The following is a 22617-nucleotide window of genomic DNA, read 5'->3' on the forward strand; positions in this document are numbered from 1 at the left end:
CTTTGCCTACGATGAAATCGTTACGATTGGGACGCGATCTGCTAATTTTGCTAAGTCCAAGCCCAAGCCCATATGGCAAAGATGTTAATTTGTTCTGCATCGTAACGAAATCGTAACAAGGTCATCGTACGTAGATCAGCTCTCTGTCAAATTTTGAAACGAGGTTGTTGTATTAGAAGTCAACCTACCCTCATGTTTCCTACAAATTCATTTGTGAACTGTGAGAATACAATTTTTTACTCCGTCCGTCTCATATTTAGTTTTTATTTAAGAGTGATCGTGAGAAGGGGTTGGGGTCAACTCACATTGCTGAGTATTTGACCAGAAACTGTAGGGAAATCCCCGACAAAAGGTCTAATCATCAAAAACTCACGTTGCTAAGTTGTCGATTGGTGGTGCTAGAAATATGATAAAATTGTAATAACTTGCAAATAAACTCATTTGTTTCTGGATCTTGTTTGTTCTTCGTCAATTCACTTGGTTCGTAAGAAAATCATACAAAGAACGTAGTACGACTAGCGTTTCCCGTATTTCATCCCGCCGATTGTTAGCTACTGCCTCTCTTTGGGTTTATAAGGTCACCGCATGTTCCAAAGTCATCAATTTAACTAAAAAATATAAGTTATATGGCAACAAAAAAATATACCATTGAAATTTCATTTGACTATGATTCTAGTGATATGGAGCACTTTTTTGCAATATAATACTCCCTCTGTCCCAAAATAACTGATCTATACAAATCCACATCACTTATTTTGAAAGGGAGGGAGTACGTATTTTGTTAGTTAAATTGATGATCTTGGAACACGCCCAGACCTTATATATCCGGACGAATGTAACAGTACCAAGGCCGGAGCATGTGTTGCACATTCCTCCGTACATGTCACGTGATTATTTATTCGTACGCATTTGAAATTTGACAGTTAAGTTATGCAACTATGTATTAAAGATACAGAAAAATAAATATTGCTTAGATTAAAATCTTGATTACAATTATTAAGTATACAATGAATAAAATTTAAAATTAATATTAAACGAGTGCAGTTCTACCCTGCATTCACTACTTATATTTAACTCACAGCTACTATTTGAACAAGCATTTTTTACTCGACCTCCAAACATATTAGTCAACTTTCCCTTTTAAAAATCATATTAGTCAACTTGTAGAGTGTGCTCCCTCCTCCTCCTCTCTTTTTCTCTCTCTCAATGTTTATATATTTGGCATCGCTCTAAGTCAAATTTTGTAAAAAAATATTTGATGATTGTTTTCTTTTAGAGTAAATTTCAAAAAACCACACATTTCGGGGCACTTTTCTCACGCAGCCCCTACTTTCACTAATTTGCCCGAAAAACCACAGTTTTCCGGTCACAATGTAACGTAGCGCAGCGGGCCGTGTCAGAATATGGGCATTCTGCTCGCCACACCTCCGCCCGCTGAATTCTCCCCCGACCCTGTCACCTATGATCTCCTCCCGGTCGCGTTGCGTCCTCCGCCTCTCCATACGCCGCTCACCACGAAATGTGCAGCAAAGCTATAGCTGCATGTCGTTAATTTACATCAATGAACTCACACACCCAAACGTGAAAATTGGGTCAACCCATTCACTCCGACTTAGCCTACTAAACATAAAATTGGTTTGCCCCACACTGACAATCAAACACGAAATTGGTTCGCCCCACTCTTGAAATTAGTTTTGGCCAACCGACCGCCCTCCACCAACCAAAAACACACCCTTAGAAAACGAAAAGAATTTAAAGGCCGTGGCAACGCACGGGCACTGTACTAGTTTTTATGAAAAGACCGTAGGGGAAACCCCTAAAGCATAATTGTGAGCACCGGTATTTGAACTCTTGTGGCGGAGTTATGCACCCGTGACTCCACCACCACACGAAAAGGTGTTTCTCTATATTTGATAATAGTTGATACCAGTTTTGGTTGTTATAGACATTTTTCTATAATAAACTCGGTAAAATTTGATGAAGTTTGACTTAAAACGAACCCATATATAGAAATTCCCCTTGAAACAAAGGGAGTATGTATACTTTTAAATCGAGTTCGCTATAATCATGATTAGATGAACAGTCCATATATTTTATTTTCATTTTTTGTGTCTTATTTTTTTTAGGGGATTGGTTTTTTATCGTGTCTTTTTTTTTTGACAAACATGTGGCTTTATTGATTCAATAAACAAGTTCAAAGTGTTGAGAAAACTGAAATAAAAACTGGCAACAAAGATCCCTAATGAAAATCTATAAGTCCGTAATCCGTATCTTGAAATCTTTCCATGTCTCTTGTGATGAAACTGCAGAACACTAGTGCTGCACAAGCTGGACTAACCATGTAGGTTTTGAATAGCCGCATGAGTTGCTCACCGCAACTGATGAGAACCTATGATCGTTGAACGCACTTTGGCCGGGAAGACACCCCTTGCAAGTCAGGTTGTCGAAACGCAGATTCGTCGCTAAACCGACGAGGTAGAAGACCAAAATAACAAAAATACAAACCGCGAGATCCACTAGCTCCATGGAGTAGATCGTGTTGACTACACCATGACGAGAATGGAGTCGGGAGACCATTATTTCATACGGCGCCGCCTCTATCGCCAGGACGCCGTCGCGAGGACACAAAACTTTCAAAAAAGATACTCAAACTATAGTCGGATGTTGATATATGGTTCCCCGGTCATCCGATGCCTAATCGGCGGTCGGAGTCATGGCTCTTTTTTTTTTTGAGGGGACGGAACGATGGCTCCTGTTTCGTGTCTCGTTGTTTTGAGTGGTAATCCAGAGGGCTAGGCCCAACGAGACCCTATTAGCCTGCGGCTATCGAGGCCTCCCGAAGAGGTGGGGAGTCCACATCCAGGTCCAGCAATGGGATTCGTGGGATTCGTGGTTCCGCTCCGGTCGAGTCCTTTTCGAATTGGGCCGGCCGAGGTAACACACGCCAGGTTCTCGTCTACATATACTACGGATCGAAGAACTCGAGGGCAACATCTTCTAAAAAAAAAACAATAACTCGAGGGCAACAACCGCTAGAAGACAGAGATCGATATTGGACGATGGCGATCGAGGCGCCCTTGAGCGAGGAGGAGATCAGGTCCATGGTAGACCAAGGCATAGTCGATCCCAAGGTGGAATCGTCCCTGCGGGCCGAGCACACGGTCGTGAGCACGACGCTGGAGCTGCACACGGACTTATTCTTCCCCTCGCTGGCGCATCTGGACTTGCAGGACAGCCGCGAGGGCTACGCCGTCTCGGTCCGCGACAGGATGGCGGCGGACGGCGAGCGCCTCAGGCACGGCGCGGCCGTGTTCGATGACGGGAGGGATCTCACGGGCGAGGAGGCGGCGCTGGTGTCCGAGCTGCGGCGCCAGGCCGCGTGGTGCGACGCGCGGCGCGCGGAGGCTGACGCGCTGGCGGCCGACGTGCGGCGCCTGCGGGACGGGCACCTGAGGGAGATGGCGACGACCGGGGACCCGCGGGGGGAGCTCATCGACGCGGCGGCGTTCGATCTGATGGAGTTCCTGTTCGCGGAGATCGAGGCCTTCGTGGCCCCCGAGGGCGGCTGCTTGGACGAGGTGGCCGGGGCCAGCATCGACCTCGGCCCGCGTTTCGCGGCGACGTTCGTGGGGCTGTCGGAGAGGGCCAGGAGCTGCGCGGAGGCGTACACGGCGAGCGAGGACGCGGCGGTCGCGGAGGGGCTGCGGCGGCGCGCGGATGAGGTGGAGGCGCTCTGCGCGGACCCGGAGGATCTCGTGGCGCAGATACGGGCGTCGGCTTGGTGGAGGTCTGGAGCTGGCGGCAGAGGTGCAACGTGGTGATCCCTCTAGGTAATGTTTGATCCTGCTCAGTTCAAACAAATGAACTGGTTTTTTAAAAAATTATGTCATTTTAAAAGTTTAATTCATTTGGTTGAACTAAGAAGGATCAAAGCGTATCTTGAAGGTCACAAAGTTGCAGATCTAGCTGGCGGATGATGCACGTCTAGCGTGAATTAGTTTTTTTTTCCGGCAAAATAGCATGAATTATTGTGTTAAGTGAAAAATAGTACTGTACTCCATATTAGCGTGAATTAGATTTTTTATTCGCAAAAAAAAACTCGCAGTAACTCTTATGCAGTTTCTACAGAATTATCATCATCATCATCATCATTATTATCATCTTGTATGAGTTGTTTAAATGTGTTTGTGTTATTATGTTCCTAAATTTAGTGTTGAAAAACAATATATTATGTTAAAATATAGATCGATCAAGCCAACTGTTGTCAAAAGATCGTGATGTATATATGAACATATTGAATGGACGCAAATATATTCATTTCCTAGCAACAACAGAAACAGTCTCAACCTAATGAAAAAAAGCACAAAATTAGATCTCCATGAGTACTATTGCGGTTACATAAAATTGATTATCATAACTGAACAATTGGACTAACTTTGACTTCTCAACTTTGAATAGACATTAAGCCCTTTAACTTCAAACTCCAATTTTGGAAAGTAGTGTTGAGTGTATGAATTTTCAAACAGCAAGATGAATTTTATGGATGTAGGTTTCGCAATGAGGTGATGACACAAGTTACTTCGAACTTTTGGGTAGTCGTTCATGCAAAAATAACAAATATATCCATCTTTTAGTTTCTTAAAGCATAAGGTGTTTGCTTGGTTAACTCTTCCCGACCGATGTTGGACGGGTGAACGTCGGTTGCGCAAGGGGCTTAGCGACAAGGCTACTTGTCTGCCCTGCGATCAAGAGCTTGAAACCATTGACCATCTTTTGTTGCAGTGCCCCTTTTCCAGATCCCTTTGGTTTGAGGTTTTATCCATCTTTAGTTGCGGACCTTGGACGCCGTCGGCCTCATATTCGCTCAAGGTTTGGTGGTCCGGATTTCTCTCTTCTCTCCATGGCGCAGCTCGTAAGAAGGCGAGCTCTATCATCCTTTTGCTGCTGTGGGAGATTTGGCTTGAGCGTAACTCTCTATTTTTTCGTTACTTCGATAGGCCGGTTCATATTTTGCTTGATGCTATTTGTCTTGAGCTAAGTAGGTGGAAAAAGGTGGGCCTGTTGAGAGAGTAGGTTTTTGCTAGGGTGTTCTTGTTGTGGTGGAGTGGTGTTGTATTGATACTATTGTGGTCGGCAGTTTTCCCGTCCTTCCTTTAATGAAAAAATAAAAATAGGCGTGCAATCTCGCACGGTTGCTGAAAAAAAGAAATTGTCATATTTGGGATGGGTTTATCATTTTTATATCATTCCATGAATTGATGTAATTTTTTCAAGTTTTTTGTCTCTAGATTTTCTAGGTGCAAAATCAGGAATCTGGGGCAAAGTGTAGAAGGTGGTTTTGACTCTCAAGGTTGCTAAATAAAACAATTCATTGATGTAGATAATGCAATAAAAAAATTCAACCAAAAAGAAATTCATCAAATAATTATGCATTTATGTTCCATATAAAAAGACAACGATAAATGGATTTAGACATTTTTGTATACCCTTGAAATGTAACCTTTTCTTTGTAAAAGCTCGAATCGCAACAAATATTGTGTTGATAGTTTAGGACGCATATATAGTAGAGTAAAAAAAAGGACAATATCTACAATATTTGTACAAGACTAGTAAGATACCCGTGCGTTGCAACGGGCCACCACACACCCCACTCAATTCTTCCTATTTTGCTCGTCCTTTCAATCATAGTTGGCACAAAAGCAATGTCATTGCATCACAACTTTGTGAAAACTTTGTTGTTTTAATCCCATTCCAACAATGCTATTTTTCAACAGAAATTACAATGCTATTTTCTTTCAGAGGCAATTACGGTGCTTGTAAAGGACTAAATTATCCTGCAAACACAATATGTGTACAAATTATATACACTCATAGTAAGTTCGTGCAGCTATTATAGTGAAACCTTATTCATCTGTTACACAAATAAAGCTGAAACATGGTAACCAAAATCTGAAATTCCAAGAGAATACCCAAGCAAAAGACCCCCAATGAAGCAGGAGAAGCATAACAATGGGAGGCAATTTTTCAGACCCTTTACTGATTTGTTCAAAAGAAATAAATGCTTTCTGAGTTCGTTCATCTTGGCAATCCTTCCCTACATGTATTGTTTCCCTTGGCAATTTGTTCTCTGATATGCAATGCGTACTAACTGCAGATACGCATGCAAAGCTCGTCACTTTAACAAACAAATTCACATGCCAAGACGCACATTTTCGATAATTAGAGTATTCATTTCCTTCCTGCTGCATTGAGATGGTGTGGCCGGAAATTGACAGTAGCTTCCAGCATGGTTCTTCTGGAAATCTTTGGCAATGGACCTCTCAGATTGTTAAATGAAATATCTCTGAAACACATCTATTCTGACCAGCAAGCAAGAAGGCTGAGGCATCAAGAACCAGAAAAAGAAATCTTTTAGAATAATTAATTAAGGTTCTTGAGATCGCCGACTGAACTGAGGATACTCCCAGTAAGATGCTTGTCTGATATGTCAAGCATTTGTAGCATCGCCGGCCTGCCTATGCTACCAGCAATAGGGCCGGAAATAGCGTTGTTCCGCAATAGACTGTCCAAGAACCGCAAAGATGAACACTTGCGATCTATCATCTCTCTAGAATCTAGAGCAAGCCATTGTACAGAATATGGGGCACATAGTTCCATACGGTACTAATTTAGATCTTGCCACACCCAAGTACAGTTCATAGAGATTAGTGATCTCAATCCTTAAGATCCAACAATTCTGAGAAAAAAGATGGGATACTCTTTGAAAGCACAGGGCAATGAGATATGCCAATATATAACTCCAAACCATCTCCAGTTTGAAATTCCAGTTCTCAGAGAACTGACGGAAATACCAGGAGACATGGAAGCCATCAAACCAAATTTGAACAAAATATTAAAATGCATAAGCCAAATCTGAAGAAATTTTGTGGGCTACAGCATCAAAATGCTCGTCTATCCAATTTTCCTACAGCATTCATGCACTTTCGTTCTGAATTTTTTGTGAAGAATCCTTTGCTATTTGGCTCCAACGTCTTTGATTTTTGGACAGATGGAACAGAACAAAGGGAAAAATCACAGGAAACACACAACAATGATTCAATCCGGCCCGTGGGTTCACCAGGGTTCAATTCAGATACCTGAAGGGTCGCTGCAGGGAAGAGCCGGCGGACAAGGCGGACGGCGGGGGCGAGCTCGAAAGGATCGCAGAAGCTGTTGCGGACGAGGAGACGAGGCGTGGATGAACTCGCTGTTGCGGGATCTCTTTGCCGGTGCCGAGGCCACCCTCGTCCTCGTGGGCTCGCGGCCCACCACGGAGGCGCCACAGTGCAGTCGGTGAGGGATGCAGGTGGAGGAGGCCAGCTTGCGGCGGCGGCGGTGATGGAAGTGGGGAAGCGGCGATCCAGTATCCATGGCGTCGCCCGCAGGGGAGGAGCGCGTCGGCGACGGGCCGTCCATGCATCTTGGCCAGCGGAGGCGGAGGTGGCGGCCTTGGAGGGCGGCGCCGTGGCTAGGGAGGGAGTGGGCGGCGTTCGCGGTAGGGGAGAGAGGCAGCGGCGTCCGTGTCGGGGCAGGGCAGCTGAGTCCCAGGCTGCGATGGGCGGCGGCGGTAGCGGGGGCAACGGCGGCATGGCCTCGCCTGTGGTGATAGCGGGGGAGCGAGACGCGAGGCGATGGAGGGAGGAGAAGGAAAAAATGCTTCGGTATCATGGCCGTGCGGCAGGGTCGGACTGCGCGTTGATTTCTGAAAAAAAAGAAAGACCAAAACGTAAAATTGCAACAACAGACGAAACTCGACTACGGAAACACTAGTGTTTTTATTACTCCGTATTAGGTACAGATACATCTACCATATAGCAAAATTGTTGAATTTATGCATTGTGTCTTTCCGGCAGAAACTAGCCGACATATGTGGTGATCAAACTTAGAATGTATATTTTCTAAAAATGTTTTTTTCGTGAACATGACAATAAATATTGTCTGAACTATGTATTAAAAAACTGAGAATTCAAAAAAAAAAATTGATCGGAGAGAATTCAACATTTGTTTCGAGATGGGACAGAGAAAAAGTGAATGGAGCAACCACTGACGATTATTATTAGAGAGCAGTGCGTTCTGGACAATGTCTCATGTTGTTTACCATGGACCTGATCTCCTCGGTCATTAGTCAAAGCGTTGCTCGGTACTCTATATTTTTAGCCTACGACAATGTCTCATGTTGTTTTGAGTGGGCCTGATAAGGTAGTCCTTTTAGCCCACGAGAATAAATATGGTGCCTTCGCCTCATGTTGTTTTGAGTGGGCCTGAAAAGGTAGTCCAGAGACGTGCAGTAATCGGATTCATCGTGGCCTCCGGGTCCTTTTCGAATCGGGCCGGCGCCGTAACACACGCCCCAGCCTGTGTCGTTCTCGTCTACATATATACCGATCGAGCTCGAGGGCAACCGAAGGAAAAAAGACAGATCGAGATCGATCTTGGACGACGATGGCGATCGAGGTGCCCTCGTTGCCGATGAGCGAGGAGGAGGAGGAGATCAGGTCCATGGTAGACGAAGGCATAGTCGATCCAGAGGTGGATCGTACTTGCGGACCATGCAGTCGAACATCACCAGGGCACTGGAGCTGCACATGGAGGAGTTCCCCTCGCTGGCGCATCTCGACTGGGTGGACAGCCGCGAGGACTACGGCGTCGGCGTCCGCGACAGGATGGTGGAGGACGCGGAGTACCTCAGGCACGGCGCGGCCGTGTTCGAAGACGGGAGGAGAATATCCCATGCGACGAGGACGCGCTGCTGGTGTCCGAGCTGCGGAGCCAGGCCGCGTGGTGCGACGCACGGCGCGCGGAGGCGGACGCGCTGGTGGCCGACGCGCGGCGCATGCGGGACAGATACCTGAGGGAGATGGCGCGGACGAGGGATCCGCAAGAGGAGGGGCCGCTCGTCACCGCGGCGGCGTCCGACTTCCTGGCGTTCCTGGCCAAGGAGCTGGACGGCGGCGTGGCCCCCGAGGCCGACGCGGCGAGGGCCGAATCCATGGACGCGGCGGCCAGGGCGGGCCACGGCGTCGGCGCGCGTTTCGCGGCGACGTTCGTGGGGCTGGCGGGGAGGGTCAGGCGGCTCGCGGAGGCGTACGCGGCGGTCGCCGAGGGGCTGCGGCGGCGCGCGGCTGAGGTGGAGGCGCTTTGCGCGGACCCGGAGGCGCTCCTGGAGCAGATACTGGACTCGGGATGGTATACGTTCTGGAAGTATCTGAACGAATACGCCGGCGGAAGAACACCAACTCAGCCTTCCGCGCCCGCAGCGCCAAAACCAACGCCGACGCCGACACATCCTCTCTGAATCTCTGATTAAAATTAGATCGAATAGGGAAGCTTCCGTGGCGTTGTTCATCAACCGTTTGGCTGGCAGGATAAAAAAACGGATCGATTTACTTTATTTTATAAGAGAAACTGAACCCTTTTGATGTAAAATGACCTGATACTAAAAACTACAATAGCCTGTTTGAAAAATATTCTTGTTGATTATTTCGCCGCTTGTGATCAATTGGTTAATGTGGCAAAATCCAGTGTGTTCATCGGTCCAAATAGCAAAGTAAATTGTACTCATCGACAAGTATTTAGGAACGGAGAGAGTAGAAAACAAATGTGGAAGTCTAGATATCATGGCAGAAACTCTCATCAATTACAAATATTTGGTACTGCCAACCAATTGTAGAGTGTGCGCTGTTTTTTTCTCGAACACGTCGAGCAACATCTCATTTTCATAAAGGAGAAGGCGCTGAGGAAGCGTTAGTACAATCAAATGCAAACCAAAAAGCAAAGCAAGTAGCAAAAACAGGCAAAGGAAAAAAAAGAAGAGAAAAACTAAGCTGTACAGGGGAGAAAAACAAATTTGTATGTTCCGAAACAACAACCCTTTGCTGATATGGTGATTCTTTGTGAATTAATATGTTTTGAATTTGAACTAATAGTTGTTGATATGATCATTCTTTGTCGAAGAGAACAGTTTCTGTAATCAAATAAGGTTTCTAAGGACCAGTGTTCAGTAAGAACATTAATTAATTGCTACGAAGTTCACAATTCGTACTAAATGTTAACTTTCCAGTGATTTATCTCTCTCCAGGTTGTTTGTTCATGGCAAGTGACCGAGGTGTTGTTGTCTACTTGTCTTCTCTTGCGATCATACTAACTGTAGACATCAACAGCACTCTAGAGCTCCCTCAGCCTGTCAGTTATACCGTCCACTATGTCCGACACCTGCAAGTACAAGGTCGACTTAGAAATGATTATGTGGATGCATAAATCAAATAATTGATCTACTCAAATACAACCAAAGTCCAGTGGAGCAGGTGCTATCTGTGTTTGTTATTTGTTGCTACTAACAAAGAATGGATAGTTGTGGTTTCATTTTCGGCAGATATTTATGGTTATTTCCTCCTTGACTTGGCATCATAAGTAACACTAACAAGATTATGCAGAACCACATCTTGGTGGTGTGCTGAGCGCATAAATGATAAATCTACATACTAAATGCACTATGAGTCCTAAAAGTATTGCAGGGTGCCAATTAATCCTAATACAATGAAAATAAAGATTTCAGTCCTAAAATTACAGTAGGTGAGTCGTCAAAGGTCCTATCCATGCCACATGATCCCTGATATGCACACGTGGCAGGTTCACCACCGCAATGTAGGCAGTATTTTGTAAAAGACCCCCTGAAAAGTCTCATCTTTCCATTTTGTGGCTCCTCAACCAACTTCGCAAAAAGTATATGGCCCAGGAATGTCGACCAAGAGCAATCCAGGAAGCATATTTAATCCAATGTTCAGTGTATATTCTAACACTAAGCAAAAAAATTGACTCTCACGTGTTAGGTAATTTAATTTAGTGATTACTTTATAAAGGTGAGGTAAACAGAAGGCTGTACATTCCAAGAAACAAAAAGGAAAAGAAATAGATAGAAGTCTCCTCACTATCTGTTACCTGCAAGAAGCAGCTAGGAACTGCCATACAACTTCGAAACATGATATCGACATTTTCCAGATGATGAAGAGAGACAGGTGTCATCAAATGAATGCAGTCTCCTGGAATATCAATAGCCTTGATGTAACCTAAAATCCAACTCAGCACAAGACCAGCACCATTCAGGAAAGTAGTCAGTGCCATCAATTTATTTTAGCTAAAACATTGAGTAAAGCAACAGTAAATCTCGACGTACCAAGTCCAATGCACCAAGGGGTGGAGCATTCAGTTGACGAAGGAACAGATGTACTTAATCCAATACCAACGATAGTACCAACCAAGAATTTGTATGCAGCATCACCAGAAACCTATACACAAACACAACCAAATAAACTACAGAGACCTCAAAATCAAGGTTCTCAGTATTGACATTCCATATCAAATTAATATTACAGATCGCATCCACTAATCAACTTAAAGAAATTTTGAAGTCACTGGCTGATCATTTCTTTTGTTTCACTAGAAAATACTGTTTGGAAGGAACACAGGAAAAAAGGCCACTATTAGGAAATCCTACATTCAGAACAAAGCTTGACTGTTATATGATGCAGTACTGATACGATATGAATAAAGGCGGAGAGGCAGTCACCTGGTAGTGTAGATCAATGACCTGTATTTTTGAAAGAGGAAGCTGAAAGGGTTGTATGGAAGCAAAGCCCTTAACTAAATCATCACGAGAGAAAATAGGAAAATCCTTTGGCAAGCACTGCCTGAAGTAAGCAATCAACCTAAGATCACGAATCATTCGGGCTTCTTTCTTCGCTAACAGACTGCATTGACATACTCATTAGTATAACAGCGATTCAAGGTCATATTCATTTCATCAAACCAATACTACCTGTCAAGGAGAGTTATATTCATTTCATTAAACTAAGACTTACTGAGGGGGAGGGTTATGCGATCCATGGATTTCAACTAGATTAACTGGTGAATCTCCTTCATGTACATTCAGCCAAAATGCACCAGTTGGTAAATTTTTACGCTCTATTGTGGTGCGTAGCTGAACAACATCAGTTGGGGATACATATCTCAATATTTCTGACAGTACATGAAGTCCAATACCTGTAAGTCAGATAATAGAAGATCAACAAATTTATAGAAACAAAACAGACAGTAGCAGAAGAAGAAAAGGTGCAATCATTTAGCAACAACAGTATTAGGATTACATGTGTGGTATCATTTTGAGGTAAACCATACCACCGTCGAGCCACAACAGATAGTGACATCAGCGCTGCACGAGTGGGAATGGTACAGCGTAGCTGTATCTTGCACAACACGTAGGGTACTTCAGCTAAGTTTTTTTTTGACCAAAGACTTCAGCTAAGTTCATTTAGGATATTAAGAGAATTCATAATCAAGTTAAGTTGATCCATCTCTAAGCTTACATGACTTTTTAGGGGCACTTAGTTAAAAATAAGTTGTCTGTTTTAATAATCTACTAGTGTAATACTCGTGAGTTGCTAACAATTAGAAGAACAATGCTATATGGTTAATAATATATTTCAGTCGTTCAGTCTAAATCTATCCATATCCACTTCTCAGCCATTTGTGCCAAATCTAACTTGTGTCTTGGTTGAATGTGGACAGGACTGCCCCCACCAATTTTCAACTTTATAGGAGTAAAGGATTTTCTAAAGCAATAGAAATTAACTGCATTTCCCTCCTATAACGGTCAGATGCAAATCCTGTTGTGGATAGGATGGTCATAGCTTGCCTCTGCTATCTTGTTATCCATTTCAATCAAACCCGAAACAAATCATACTATATGTTCCGATCCTACGTTTTACAAAGTTCATGTGAATTAACAAGAAAACCCTTTGATGCAAGGAAGTGCCAGCAATGAAATATCACCTTTCACCCATCCCGAAGTGTTAATAACAAGTGGTATAGCTGATTTGAGAGGGTTATCGACCTCATTAAAGCGATAGAGTTCCTTAAGAAAATAGTCATAAAGGCCAAATGTACAGCTCAAGAGAAGTTTTGGGTTCTTGTGTGCACATACATCACCAAAAAAGAAGCACCTACAGAAGTGAAAAGGTCTTACACAGTTTGTAGTAGATCATACATGAAAATTTTAATGCAATAATAACTGGAACGTCAATTTCTTTCAGTAAGTAAAATATCTACGAAACTATAAAGAGTACGCGTAACTGATACTTTTGCAAAATCAACTACCTCTTTGGAGAACGTAGATATAGCATCGTAAAATCTGCAATTATCAGAAAAAAAAAATATGATAAAATGCTCAACGTTGGAGCCAGGAATTTTGAAGGGGAAGTAAATTTAAAGACCAAGAGCCAACACCTTTAGCTGGTTCCTCAATTACATGAAGTGACACAAATCCTGGAGGTGTGAACTCAGGCTGACCAACATCAGTATCCAAGTATGCCACCGTCTGATACCTTTTTGTATGAAAGAATCAAGAATTGATATGACAGTACAGAAGCTAATAGGAAATACAAAAGGTAAATCTAACAATCCTGAATTGCTCAATCATACAAACTTGCGTCAACTACCAGTCAAACCAGTCTAGTCTTGCATATAATTTCTAGATTAAGTACAGGCATCTAACTAGTGCTGACCACAAAAACTACGTACTCACTCACACTTCTAAAAATCACAAGACCAACTAAGAAATTATGAGCAATTAGCTACCTTGCAAGGGGTCGAATAAATGAATCGTTGAGTAACTAACTCCCCGTTACCTTTTTTTCAAATGCAGATTGATTTTCTTTTCTTTTTTAGGGGAAAGATGCAGATTGATTTTCAATATAAATGCTAAATACAGACGGCATGTCAACTAAATTTGAAGCGCACGGAAATAGATATTCAGATTATGCATGAAACATTTTGACAAATCCCGTTTACTAAATAAACAAAAATGCAATGATTGTTTGAGCTTATGCTAATATGACTACTATGTTTGACCATCCTAATGCATCAATTCTATCTATCCGCAGATTTTTACAACCTACAAGCAAATTATGGCCCTATGCAAAAAAAGGGAAATTCAATCAACCCACTCGAACAGAGCACATTGATTCCATCTTACTAGCCAGAAAGCTAGCAAATAGGAGTCCCCTCTGTACGAGTAGTCGAGTACCGCAGCGATCACCCAGAACCTTACATAAATTTATCAAAGCACCACCCATCCCAAATTCCGAGCAAAATATAACTCAAATTTATTTTCAGCTTATGACTTGAGAAGAAGCCGTCGAGTACTCGCATTAGTCGATAATAACCGCATTTACTTGTTTTACTGTCAAACAGAAGAGACCGCGACCAAAAGAGGATTGGGGGAAAATGCAGTACGCAGGACTTCTTCAGCACACAGTAAATTTAGAAGAAGAAATAACAATTAAGCAAATTATGTACAGTATCATTACTGTTTCACCTTTCGAGGAGGGTGTTGAGGAGGAGACGGGAGAATGCAGACTTGCCGCAGTTGCCGGGGCCGCACACCACCACCACCGGCGGTGGCCAGGTGCACGAGTCGTACGCCACCGCCTCCGCCGCCTCCTCCCACTCCCGCTCCTTCCCCCTCGCCTCCTCGAATGCCTCGCCGCCGTCGCCCATCTCGCCTCTTCCCATCTCTCTAGCTCTTTCCACGGTTCACACACACAGTTCGCCTACTCAACGCTGGTTGGGGAATCCTTGGAGTACCACTACTTTCATAACTAAAGCCATTCACGCGGATCGCGACTGGAGATTTTAGTTGCGGCTGCGGGTGGTGACTCTGTATGACGTGTGGGGTCTTGGGCCCGCTCCTCAGCAGTGAAAATGGTAGGGATTTGTTTTCAGTTTGTGCAATGAAAATGCAAAAAAAAATCGATTTTGCTATATTTAAGTTGATTGATTTTTTAATTAGCGATAAATCGATTTCTGAGCCGTTTGATATGATTTGTGTTTTAAGATTCGAAACGGAATATAAAAAAAGTGAGTAAATGAGATTTAGATCCAACGGTTCTGATTCTTCAATTTAGATTTAATAATTTTGCTTAAAAATCAGGCAACTTAGATATATTAAATATAGCCACACCCATTTTTTTTAATCCCCACGGTCCTATATAAATCTTTTTCTTTGCATACAAATGTATGCTATGTATGTATAAATTTCATTTAAGAAATAATGTATGGGTGCACGAAAAAGAACCGTCGATGAATAGTACAACTAGCTAGTGTATATCTACTGCCAGTTTTCTCAATGAAATTTTACAATGACTTCCCCGTATAGATGTACAAGATTTGTTTTCAGGATTATAAAATTTCTGGCTCCATGCCGAGCTGTGAAAGCATATTTGGCTCAGCGTAGAACAAAATATAACTCAAACTATTAATTGAGTCATCGTTGCTTTAGAGGTGATTCAGAGCAGACGGCCCAGTGTCCTAGCATGTTTGTTTTACTGTAGTATGTAACATTACCGTACACAATAAATCATGACAAAACTTGCCATCCTGCCAACTCTCCGTGCGCACATATGGCAGGCAAAACGCTGTTACAGCAGAGCGGAGCGCTAGAAATTACTTGACCAGGCCTTGCGACGCCGTCAATTAGCCCGGGCATGCATGCTAGCATATGAGTTCGATCTTCAACTTTGCAAACATCGCGGATGCACTGTCGTCCACGCGTGGCTAAGCGTCCACAACTATTAGTCCCACATCGCCTACGAAGGAACGCAAACGCCAGCTTAAATATGCAGCTCTCAGCCCGTGCATCAGCCGAGCACAGTCGTTTGCGCTTGTAACTCCAAGCTTTGGAGGGCTAAAGAGTTCGTATCGTTGATTGTGGACTTGAAGCCCAATGTCAGAGCACAGTGTAAACGCCACACCTGCTTCCTGTCTTCCCTACACCACGGTGTGTGCCATAAAGGTCTGAGTGGTCCTCGTGTGGAGGCCTTCCGCCCGTGTCGAGCATAAGAGGGTCGGGTGGTCCTGTGAAGGAGAATTGGCAGGCAGCGGGCCTCGAGGCTGCAGGATCCCTTGGGCTGGAGTACCACTTCATGTAGCATGGGGTTCGCTTACTAATCAATCATACCAACTTTTTTTTATTTTGTTCACCACAACTAGACTTCAGTCCTCATTGCGGTCACACAGAAAAAGCACAGCCACCGCTGTTCTGGCGAGTCTCATGTTGAACACCTCTTTAGCCGTCCACCTTTGGTGTCTCGATTCTAATTGACTTTCATCGTTTCTAACATGGTAGTTGTATCTGTAGCCCGATGCAAGCACACGTGGACCGGCTAGTGATTTCTTGTCGTTGGGTTTTGCCGGAAGAGAAACATCACGAGCCGATGAACGCTGAGAGTAGAAGTAATTTGAACATGAACATTAACAAATTCAGAAAAAATTGAAAAGAGAAGGTTTAGGAACCCGAATAATCGCAGATTTTAGAAAGATCCACATTCGTATCATGAAATATATGGATCCTAAGAGATAAAAGCTTGAATAGTCGAATGGGACACCAAAATAAATTGCTATTGGTCTGCAGCACGTGATGTGAATGATGTGAACAATTTGTATGCACATGATATGCATGACGTGGATGGTGAAGTGCACGCTTTGCATGCGCAGCTTGTAAACATTAAATCATTTTAGTAAAGATCAACTTTATAGAGATTATAGATATGTGACGTCACAAACTTTTTCAATTGACGTCGCACGATTGAAATCTTGGCACCGCCTGCAGTCATTCACTCTTTTAAGCTTATCTCGTCAAATTATTTAGCCCGGCTTATCATTTCTAAGGAATTCGAATTTTGATATACAAATTAAAATTGTTATATATACAAGGCAATTAAAAGTACATACATATATTCTTAACCACAGGTGCTAAATAATAATTATTACTCCCTACGTTTCATAAAAAGTGTCGTCTATTTTGTACTAAGTTGCGACATTTTTTATGGATCGAAGGGAGTATACATCTACTTAACCCCTAGGGATATCAATTATCTAAGGTATTTGAAGTTGCCTTGCTAATGAGCAGAAGATACAGATGATCTATGATTGTTTGAAGTTCCCTTGGTCGAGCAGAAGACGGAGGGAGTATCTTCCTTGTTTCCCCACAGACAAAGCAAAAGGTCTAGAAAACAGACGCCAACGATTCTGGCAATAATCCATCTGATCGCCCTCAGCATCAATCAAAGTAAAAAAAAACATATAAAGCAGATAAACAAGCTATCCATTCATCAGCAACCAGCGGAATTCCCGTGAGATAACTTCAATATCTGCTATCTAGAAAAGTCATCATAGCTACGTTACATTTATCCAGTTTTCCCAAAGGTGCTCTGAACGCTGCACATCATGCTATATTCACATGGAAGTGGCATGTTGATTCTTAGCCCAAAACATCTATGGTCACTTGGTCAGTATCTAATTCAGTCTTTCCAGCTGTGATCAGACCGAAAACCTCTGCCTTTGTCCTCTGCAATGTGTAGATATCCCATCTTACACTTCTTTGGGAAAATATTATTAGCTGACGAGCATAAAACATGAAAACATGGAGGCCTGCATCGTTAGGAAAGCGAGAGTTGAAAAGTTGAGGTAGATGTGAGTAGCATACAAGCATTGTTGCCAAAGGACAATAGAGCAAGACGGTAGCTCACCAGCCATGGAGCTCTGTCTCGAGAGTACAGTGCCATTAAAAAATGCCACTGTTGTTTGTTCAAAAGCGCATTAATTTGATGGTTTCAGCTCAGACATAGGGAACTGAATACCACCAACAGAATTACCGTGTACGTCTCTTAGTTCAACTTTAGGGGACGTACTACTGAATTCCAATCAATTTTAATTGCACCATAATTTGGTTGGCCTGATAGATACAACAAAACACCAACTGATACAGAAGTAGCACAACTCAAACACGGCAGAAAATAAAGTAGATAAGCACTGAAAATTCTTAGTATCATGTGACATGTTTCATGGTAATATTTTAGCATTAAAATGTAGCTTTCAGAAAAGATTTGTTAAGTTTCTACTGGTCACTATGCAAATCGTGTTAAAAAGGAACATATTGCTGCTACAAGAGTAACAGAAAATAACCTTCATATCATAGTGCAAGAAGACACAAAGAAAATCCAGCAAGCCAAAACTTCAGAACACATCCTAAGTAATTGATTCATATTGAAAAAAAAAATGCTTTCTTGGTACCAATTTCTAAGAAAATGAAAGCTTACCATCATGAGCAAGATTTGTAATGGCAGTTAGGGGTAAAGACTGGCATTTGGGCTTGGTGTCAGGACAGGTACAAGTCTCATAATAGACTGAAATACTGCTGGTACAGAATTCTCAGCAGATTGTGCAAGCAATCAAAACGAGCGATTTCGCCAAAATGTACATCGCCAGTACTAAATAACACCCCAGTTATCTACATATAGTCAACACATTTTCCTTAAAAGAATTGAAGCAACGTTCCATAAAATTAATGAGCAGTCAGGCTAATTTTGATAAGATACATTCTGGGGTCTTGGAAAAATAATCCAACACCGCTTTCATTATAAGATGGATAAGTTGTGAAGCCTTACATCCTGTCATCAAACTGGGCAACATATTTCTAGTTCTAGAGCACATTTTTCGTCCCAAATTAAATAAACCAGTTATCTATGCCAATAACTTCTTAATTGATGACTATGCCAATTAAAGGACTATTTTTTACAAAGTAATAGTAAGCAAACCTTAGAGAAGCTTCCATATGGATAATCACATCCAGACAAACTATTAGAGAAGCCTGTCCATATGGAACATCGAACAAACAGATTAATTAAGTTCAACTGAAAATGCACCCAATGTTTATTAGCACTAGAAATTAAGAACGACCACGATTCCACCAACACATTATTATTTGAGTGAGAGAGAATATACATAAATTACATCAACTAAAACTAAAAAGAGGCCTTAATTTGTATTACTACACTTTCAAGTCTTGCACAAACATGAGAAAATTCAGCCAAAAACCAGTTGAACAGAAGCAGCAGTTGAGGAAGGAACACCATCCATGATCTGCTTCAGCGTGTTGTTCTTCTCCTCCGTGGTCCACGAATGTGGCTGCGTCACCATCTCCCAGTCCCAGTGCCCATTGTCCCGAGCATGCCCCTCCTTGAACAATGCGAGATGGTGCAACGCCGTGCATACTCCCATGACAAACCTGACAAGGTAAACCTGCCTCTCGGTCCCCTCAAAACCAACGATCACAAACTCCTTAAGGTGATGGTGCAGAAGCTCGCTGGGCTGCCAAGGTATCTCATCACCGGGTTCCTCCTCCACGCAAGGTGCAATGTGGATATGAAGGGTCTCAAGGGAAGGCGCCGTCTCAAGGAGGAGACGGGGCCATGAGGCGTCCCAGGATGAAGGCACGTCGGCGACCAATAGGCGTCTCGCGTTGGGTAACAATGAAGTCGACGGGGAGTTTATAGACGGTACGATCCATCTGTGAGGTCCAGTGAAGCGGAGAATAAGACTAGTTATGTCCGGGGTGCGTCCAAAGAACACGCCAAGATGCAGGCTGAGGAGCTCTGCCCGCAGCAAGTGTAGGATAGATCCTTCCCCCCATATGATACCGCACCACAGGGCAAAGTTACATTGCCTGAGGTAGGGAAATGAGGTGGACTCAAAGAGCACCCTGCAAACTCCCAGCGAGGCCAGTCTCTCGAGACTAGGAAGGGCCCTCATGCACACCTGTACGAAGTCACATCTGTCCACAACGAGCTCCCTGATCTCTGACCTTGGGGCGTCCACGACCAGCTCCACGCCGCATTTGCACAGGCAAGAGATGAGATGCACCACCTGCAGCTGCGGGCACGACGTGAAGACACCCGCATACGCTGCCTGTGATGTCGATTCCGGCAGGCCTTGCAGGACGAGCCTAGTGAGCGCGCTGTACTCGTGCAGCGGCGGGAGGAAGCAGCCTCCAAGCTTGAGGCTTCGCAGGCGGGACGCGCTGGGCTTCTCGCAGAGGCCATGGCTGGGAAAGGAGTGGACAGCTTGTTCCCTGAAGATTGGCGTGGCCACGGCCTCGAGATCATCGACCCCCCAAGCATCCACGGCCTTGGCGATGAGCTGGTTCATGCAGCCGCTGTTGAGGGTGGCGAAGAATTCCAGCGTCAGCCTGCTGATCCTCCGGCCAGGTCCTCCTCCTAGGACGCCGCCGCCGTCGTCCAAGGAGGTCTTGATAAAGCCGTTCAAGGCGCGCATGGCGCGGCGCTCGTACCTCCTGATGATATGTTTGAGCTTCTTCTTCATGGTGTGGAGTTCGTAGTCTGAAGGAGTCACCGTTGTGTTGCTGTAAAGGAGCATCAATCGGTGGCAGCGCGGCGGGAGTATGTCGCCGACACGGAAGTCGAGGGCAGGGAGCTCGCGGGGGAGGCTGGACCAGCGCCTGGACAGCAGCCCGGTGCCGAGCGCCGTGCGGGTGTCGAGGCGGCGCAGGATGACGAGGAGGAGATCGTCGGAGAGGGCGCTGATCCGGTCGCCACCGCGGACCACCTGCGGCCGCCGGCGTAGGAACAGATCCCTTTTCCGGCACCTTTGCCATGGGTGAGCTACGTCCGGCTGCGCGACGGATCGAGTAGCGAGAAGATCTTGCGGATATATAAATAGAGCCTTCGGCCGGCATCGACGCTGAGATCTACTCGGATTCGGGAACTGTGGCCGGGAAGTAATCGGCGCCGGCGAAGGCCTCAGGTTCTCTCTCTCTCTGTTTTTTTTAGAGGAGCCTCGGGTTTACTCGGGCATCCCAAGAAACAACCTCCAGCTAGAAATAACTTTAGACCCATTGGGCTGGAGTTCTCTCCCTCGATTGTTTAGCTTAGGAGGGTTTTGGGGTCACGTGGGCTCCCTAGCCCAGGTGTACTGACGATTAAAGGGCGTCGCCTCAATTCATGAGTTCTTTTTTCCGTTTCCTTTTTACTTCTCATTTTGCTTGTTTTCTGTTATTTTTTTGTCATCATACTTATTTTTTATAAAAAAAATTGTTCTTTCGTTTTTCACTATTATTATGAGACAAAATAAACGAACAATTTTTTTTGATATACTACCATGTTTCTAAACGTAAGAAATCGTACCTTTGTCTTGAGTACCAACAACTTTTTTCGTGAGTAGATGAACATTTGTCTACAATACAAGTTTTACAGTGGTTGGCGATTTTAGGAACCTCCAACCTAGTTGATCGAACGGTAGAGAAATAGAAAGTACTAGAAATTACTAAAACAAAAGTACTGAAAAATACTGGAAAGTACCAAAATTATCAATTATTTTTAAGTAAAAGCCCTCTATTCTCAACAGGCACCCTCTTGTGTGTGTCGATTGCAATCCCTAGCCCGAGCTTTAAGGAGGCCGACGGCCAATGGCTTTGTGGAGGCGCTAGCGGCAGACGGCGCTGTACACAGACGAAGGCGGCGACAGCCACGGCCCCATGCGCTGGAGGCAGAGGTTGAACCCCACGCACGGGCGGAGGATCCTCCAGGAATGGGGGCGGGCGGAGCTGCCCCACGTGCAGGCGAAGGTGGCCCCATGAGCCGGCGGCGTCCCCATGCTCTGACGGCAGCGGCAGAACCACGCGCAGGCGGCGGCCCCACGCAACGGTGGCGGCGTACCCATGATGTTAGCTAAATCGAAATGGAAGATTGATGTTAGCTTAGTCGAATTGGACGCTCTTTGTTTGTTGAATCGAATTAGATGCTCGCTGTTTCCTGAATTCAAATTGGTGCTTGTTGTTTGCTAAAGCTTGCTGTTTGCTGAACCTGTGTCTGCTCTTTAACCTGAAGCTGTTATCTGCTGTACAAAATAGCAATGGTGTTATGCTCGTTGTAAAGACGAACGCTGGTTTTTTTCTGTACCTGAATCAATGAAAGCTTTGCTGTTTTGAACGTGAAACAGAAATTTCTGGAATGAGATAGTACAGAAATTTCTGGAATGAGATATGTACTGTCGTACTGAGATCTCATATATTATGACAATGTACTGGAATCTCATCTTTTGGTGAACAAGAAGCATTCAGACTTAGGCAATAGGTTTACATTTTTGTTTATGGATATGCATATCTCATCAACACAAAACACAACATTCAGGTTTAGTATTCAGATCAAGAGATTAAGCTACAGTTTGACATGTATTGTGGAGCTTCAACAAAATCTACTGTTTTACATTGAAAAATGCATGATACGATCTCTGAACACACATGTATCGTGGAGTTTCAACAAAACCTACCCTTGGCCTTGTCGTAATTTATTATGTTCCAGAAATGTGTCTGTTTTGGCACAAAGACAGTCAGATTTACCGAAAACCTGATGATGAAGGGTCACCTTCGACAATACCCATGTTGATGAGCTTTAGATCAGGGAGAAGACACGTAGCGTGCGTATCGGCGACTCCGTCGGCTAACAAGGACACAAGGGACACGATTTACCCAGGTTCAGGGCCCTCGGAAGGTAATACCCCTACGTCCTGCTTGTCTGATCTTGATATCGATAGAGAGATTACAATGGAGCCGCTGGGGCTATGATGCGCATAGTAGATCTGGCAAAGGGAGTCTCGGCGACTCTGTAGATCTAGGGTTCTACGTGGAGATGGGTGTATGCGAGAGGCTTGTTCGTTGTTCGTTGTTCC

The 22617-nt window shown here is 44.1% G+C and overlaps 4 protein-coding genes across 7 annotated transcripts; 1 reads left to right on the forward strand and 3 right to left on the reverse strand.

Annotated features, from left to right (window-relative positions):
- Positions 1-3006: 3006 nt before the first annotated feature.
- LOC106866461 lies at positions 3007-5599 on the forward strand. Of its 2 annotated transcripts, none has more exons than XM_014900708.2 (2): positions 3007-3830; positions 3926-5599. In XM_014900708.2, the coding sequence occupies exon 1, from the start codon at positions 3060-3062 to the stop codon at positions 3819-3821; it is 762 nt and encodes a 253-aa protein (XP_014756194.1). In that variant the 5' UTR covers positions 3007-3059; the 3' UTR covers positions 3822-3830; positions 3926-5599. The 2 variants fall into 2 exon arrangements, with proteins under 2 accessions (XP_014756194.1, XP_014756193.1); XM_014900707.2 differs by having other exon boundaries at positions 4783-5599.
- Positions 5600-5735: 136 nt separating this feature from the next.
- On the reverse strand, positions 5736-7722 carry LOC106866448. 3 transcript variants are annotated; one of them, XM_014900684.2, is made up of 2 exons: positions 7137-7721; positions 5736-5834 (listed from the first exon to the last, which is right to left on the reverse strand). In XM_014900684.2, exons 1-2 carry the CDS (start codon positions 7457-7459, stop codon positions 5825-5827), a joined length of 333 nt encoding a protein of 110 aa, XP_014756170.1. In that variant the 5' UTR covers positions 7460-7721; the 3' UTR covers positions 5736-5824. The 3 variants fall into 3 exon arrangements, with proteins under 3 accessions (XP_014756170.1, XP_014756168.1, XP_014756169.1); XM_014900682.2 differs by lacking the exon at positions 5736-5834 and adding an exon at positions 5841-6303 and having other exon boundaries at positions 7137-7722; XM_014900683.2 differs by lacking the exon at positions 5736-5834 and adding an exon at positions 5841-6379 and having other exon boundaries at positions 7137-7722.
- Positions 7723-9918: 2196 nt separating this feature from the next.
- Positions 9919-14677, reverse strand: LOC100821940 (polynucleotide 5'-hydroxyl-kinase NOL9). The gene is made up of 9 exons (XM_003572622.4): positions 14411-14677; positions 13321-13418; positions 13192-13225; positions 12868-13037; positions 11898-12078; positions 11606-11786; positions 11213-11324; positions 10978-11105; positions 9919-10251 (listed from the first exon to the last, which is right to left on the reverse strand). The coding sequence occupies exons 1-9, from the start codon at positions 14605-14607 to the stop codon at positions 10204-10206; spliced, it is 1149 nt and encodes a 382-aa protein (XP_003572670.2). The 5' UTR covers positions 14608-14677; the 3' UTR covers positions 9919-10203.
- A 4098-nt stretch (positions 14678-18775) lies between these two features.
- Positions 18776-21543, reverse strand: LOC100822249. Its single transcript, XM_024461464.1, has 2 exons — positions 21401-21543; positions 18776-20707 (listed from the first exon to the last, which is right to left on the reverse strand). The coding sequence occupies exons 1-2, from the start codon at positions 21541-21543 to the stop codon at positions 18958-18960; spliced, it is 1893 nt and encodes a 630-aa protein (XP_024317232.1). The 3' UTR covers positions 18776-18957.
- Between the last annotated feature and the right edge of the window lie 1074 nt (positions 21544-22617).

The sequence above is a fragment of the Brachypodium distachyon genome, chromosome 3 (assembly GCF_000005505.3).
Source record: "Brachypodium distachyon strain Bd21 chromosome 3, Brachypodium_distachyon_v3.0, whole genome shotgun sequence".
NCBI lineage: Eukaryota > Viridiplantae > Streptophyta > Magnoliopsida > Poales > Poaceae > Brachypodium > Brachypodium distachyon.

Excerpts from the sequence above, each read along its gene's own strand:
- LOC106866448 (XM_014900682.2), bottom strand. The coding sequence starts at position 7,707 with ATGATACCGAAGCATTTTTTCCTTCTCCTCCCTCCATCGCCTCGCGTC. Across the intron at positions 6,304-7,136 it reads TCCCTGCAGCGACCCTTCAG|ATTTCCAGAAGAACCATGCT; the intron begins GTATCTGAATTG and ends CCATTGCCAAAG.
- LOC100821940 (XM_003572622.4), bottom strand. The coding sequence starts at position 14,607 with ATGGGAAGAGGCGAGATGGGCGACGGCGGCGAGGCATTCGAGGAGGCG. Across the intron at positions 13,419-14,410 it reads CTCAACACCCTCCTCGAAAG|GTATCAGACGGTGGCATACT; the intron begins GTGAAACAGTAA and ends TCATACAAAAAG. Across the intron at positions 13,226-13,320 it reads AATTGAGGAACCAGCTAAAG|ATTTTACGATGCTATATCTA; the intron begins GTGTTGGCTCTT and ends TGATAATTGCAG.
- LOC106866461 (XM_014900708.2), top strand. The coding sequence starts at position 3,060 with ATGGCGATCGAGGCGCCCTTGAGCGAGGAGGAGATCAGGTCCATGGTA.
- LOC100822249 (XM_024461464.1), bottom strand. The coding sequence starts at position 21,543 with ATGGGGACGCCGCCGGCTCATGGGGCCACCTTCGCCTGCACGTGGGGC. Across the intron at positions 20,708-21,400 it reads CCGTGGCTGTCGCCGCCTTC|AGAGAGAGAGAACCTGAGGC; the intron begins GTCTGTGTACAG and ends TAAAAAAAACAG.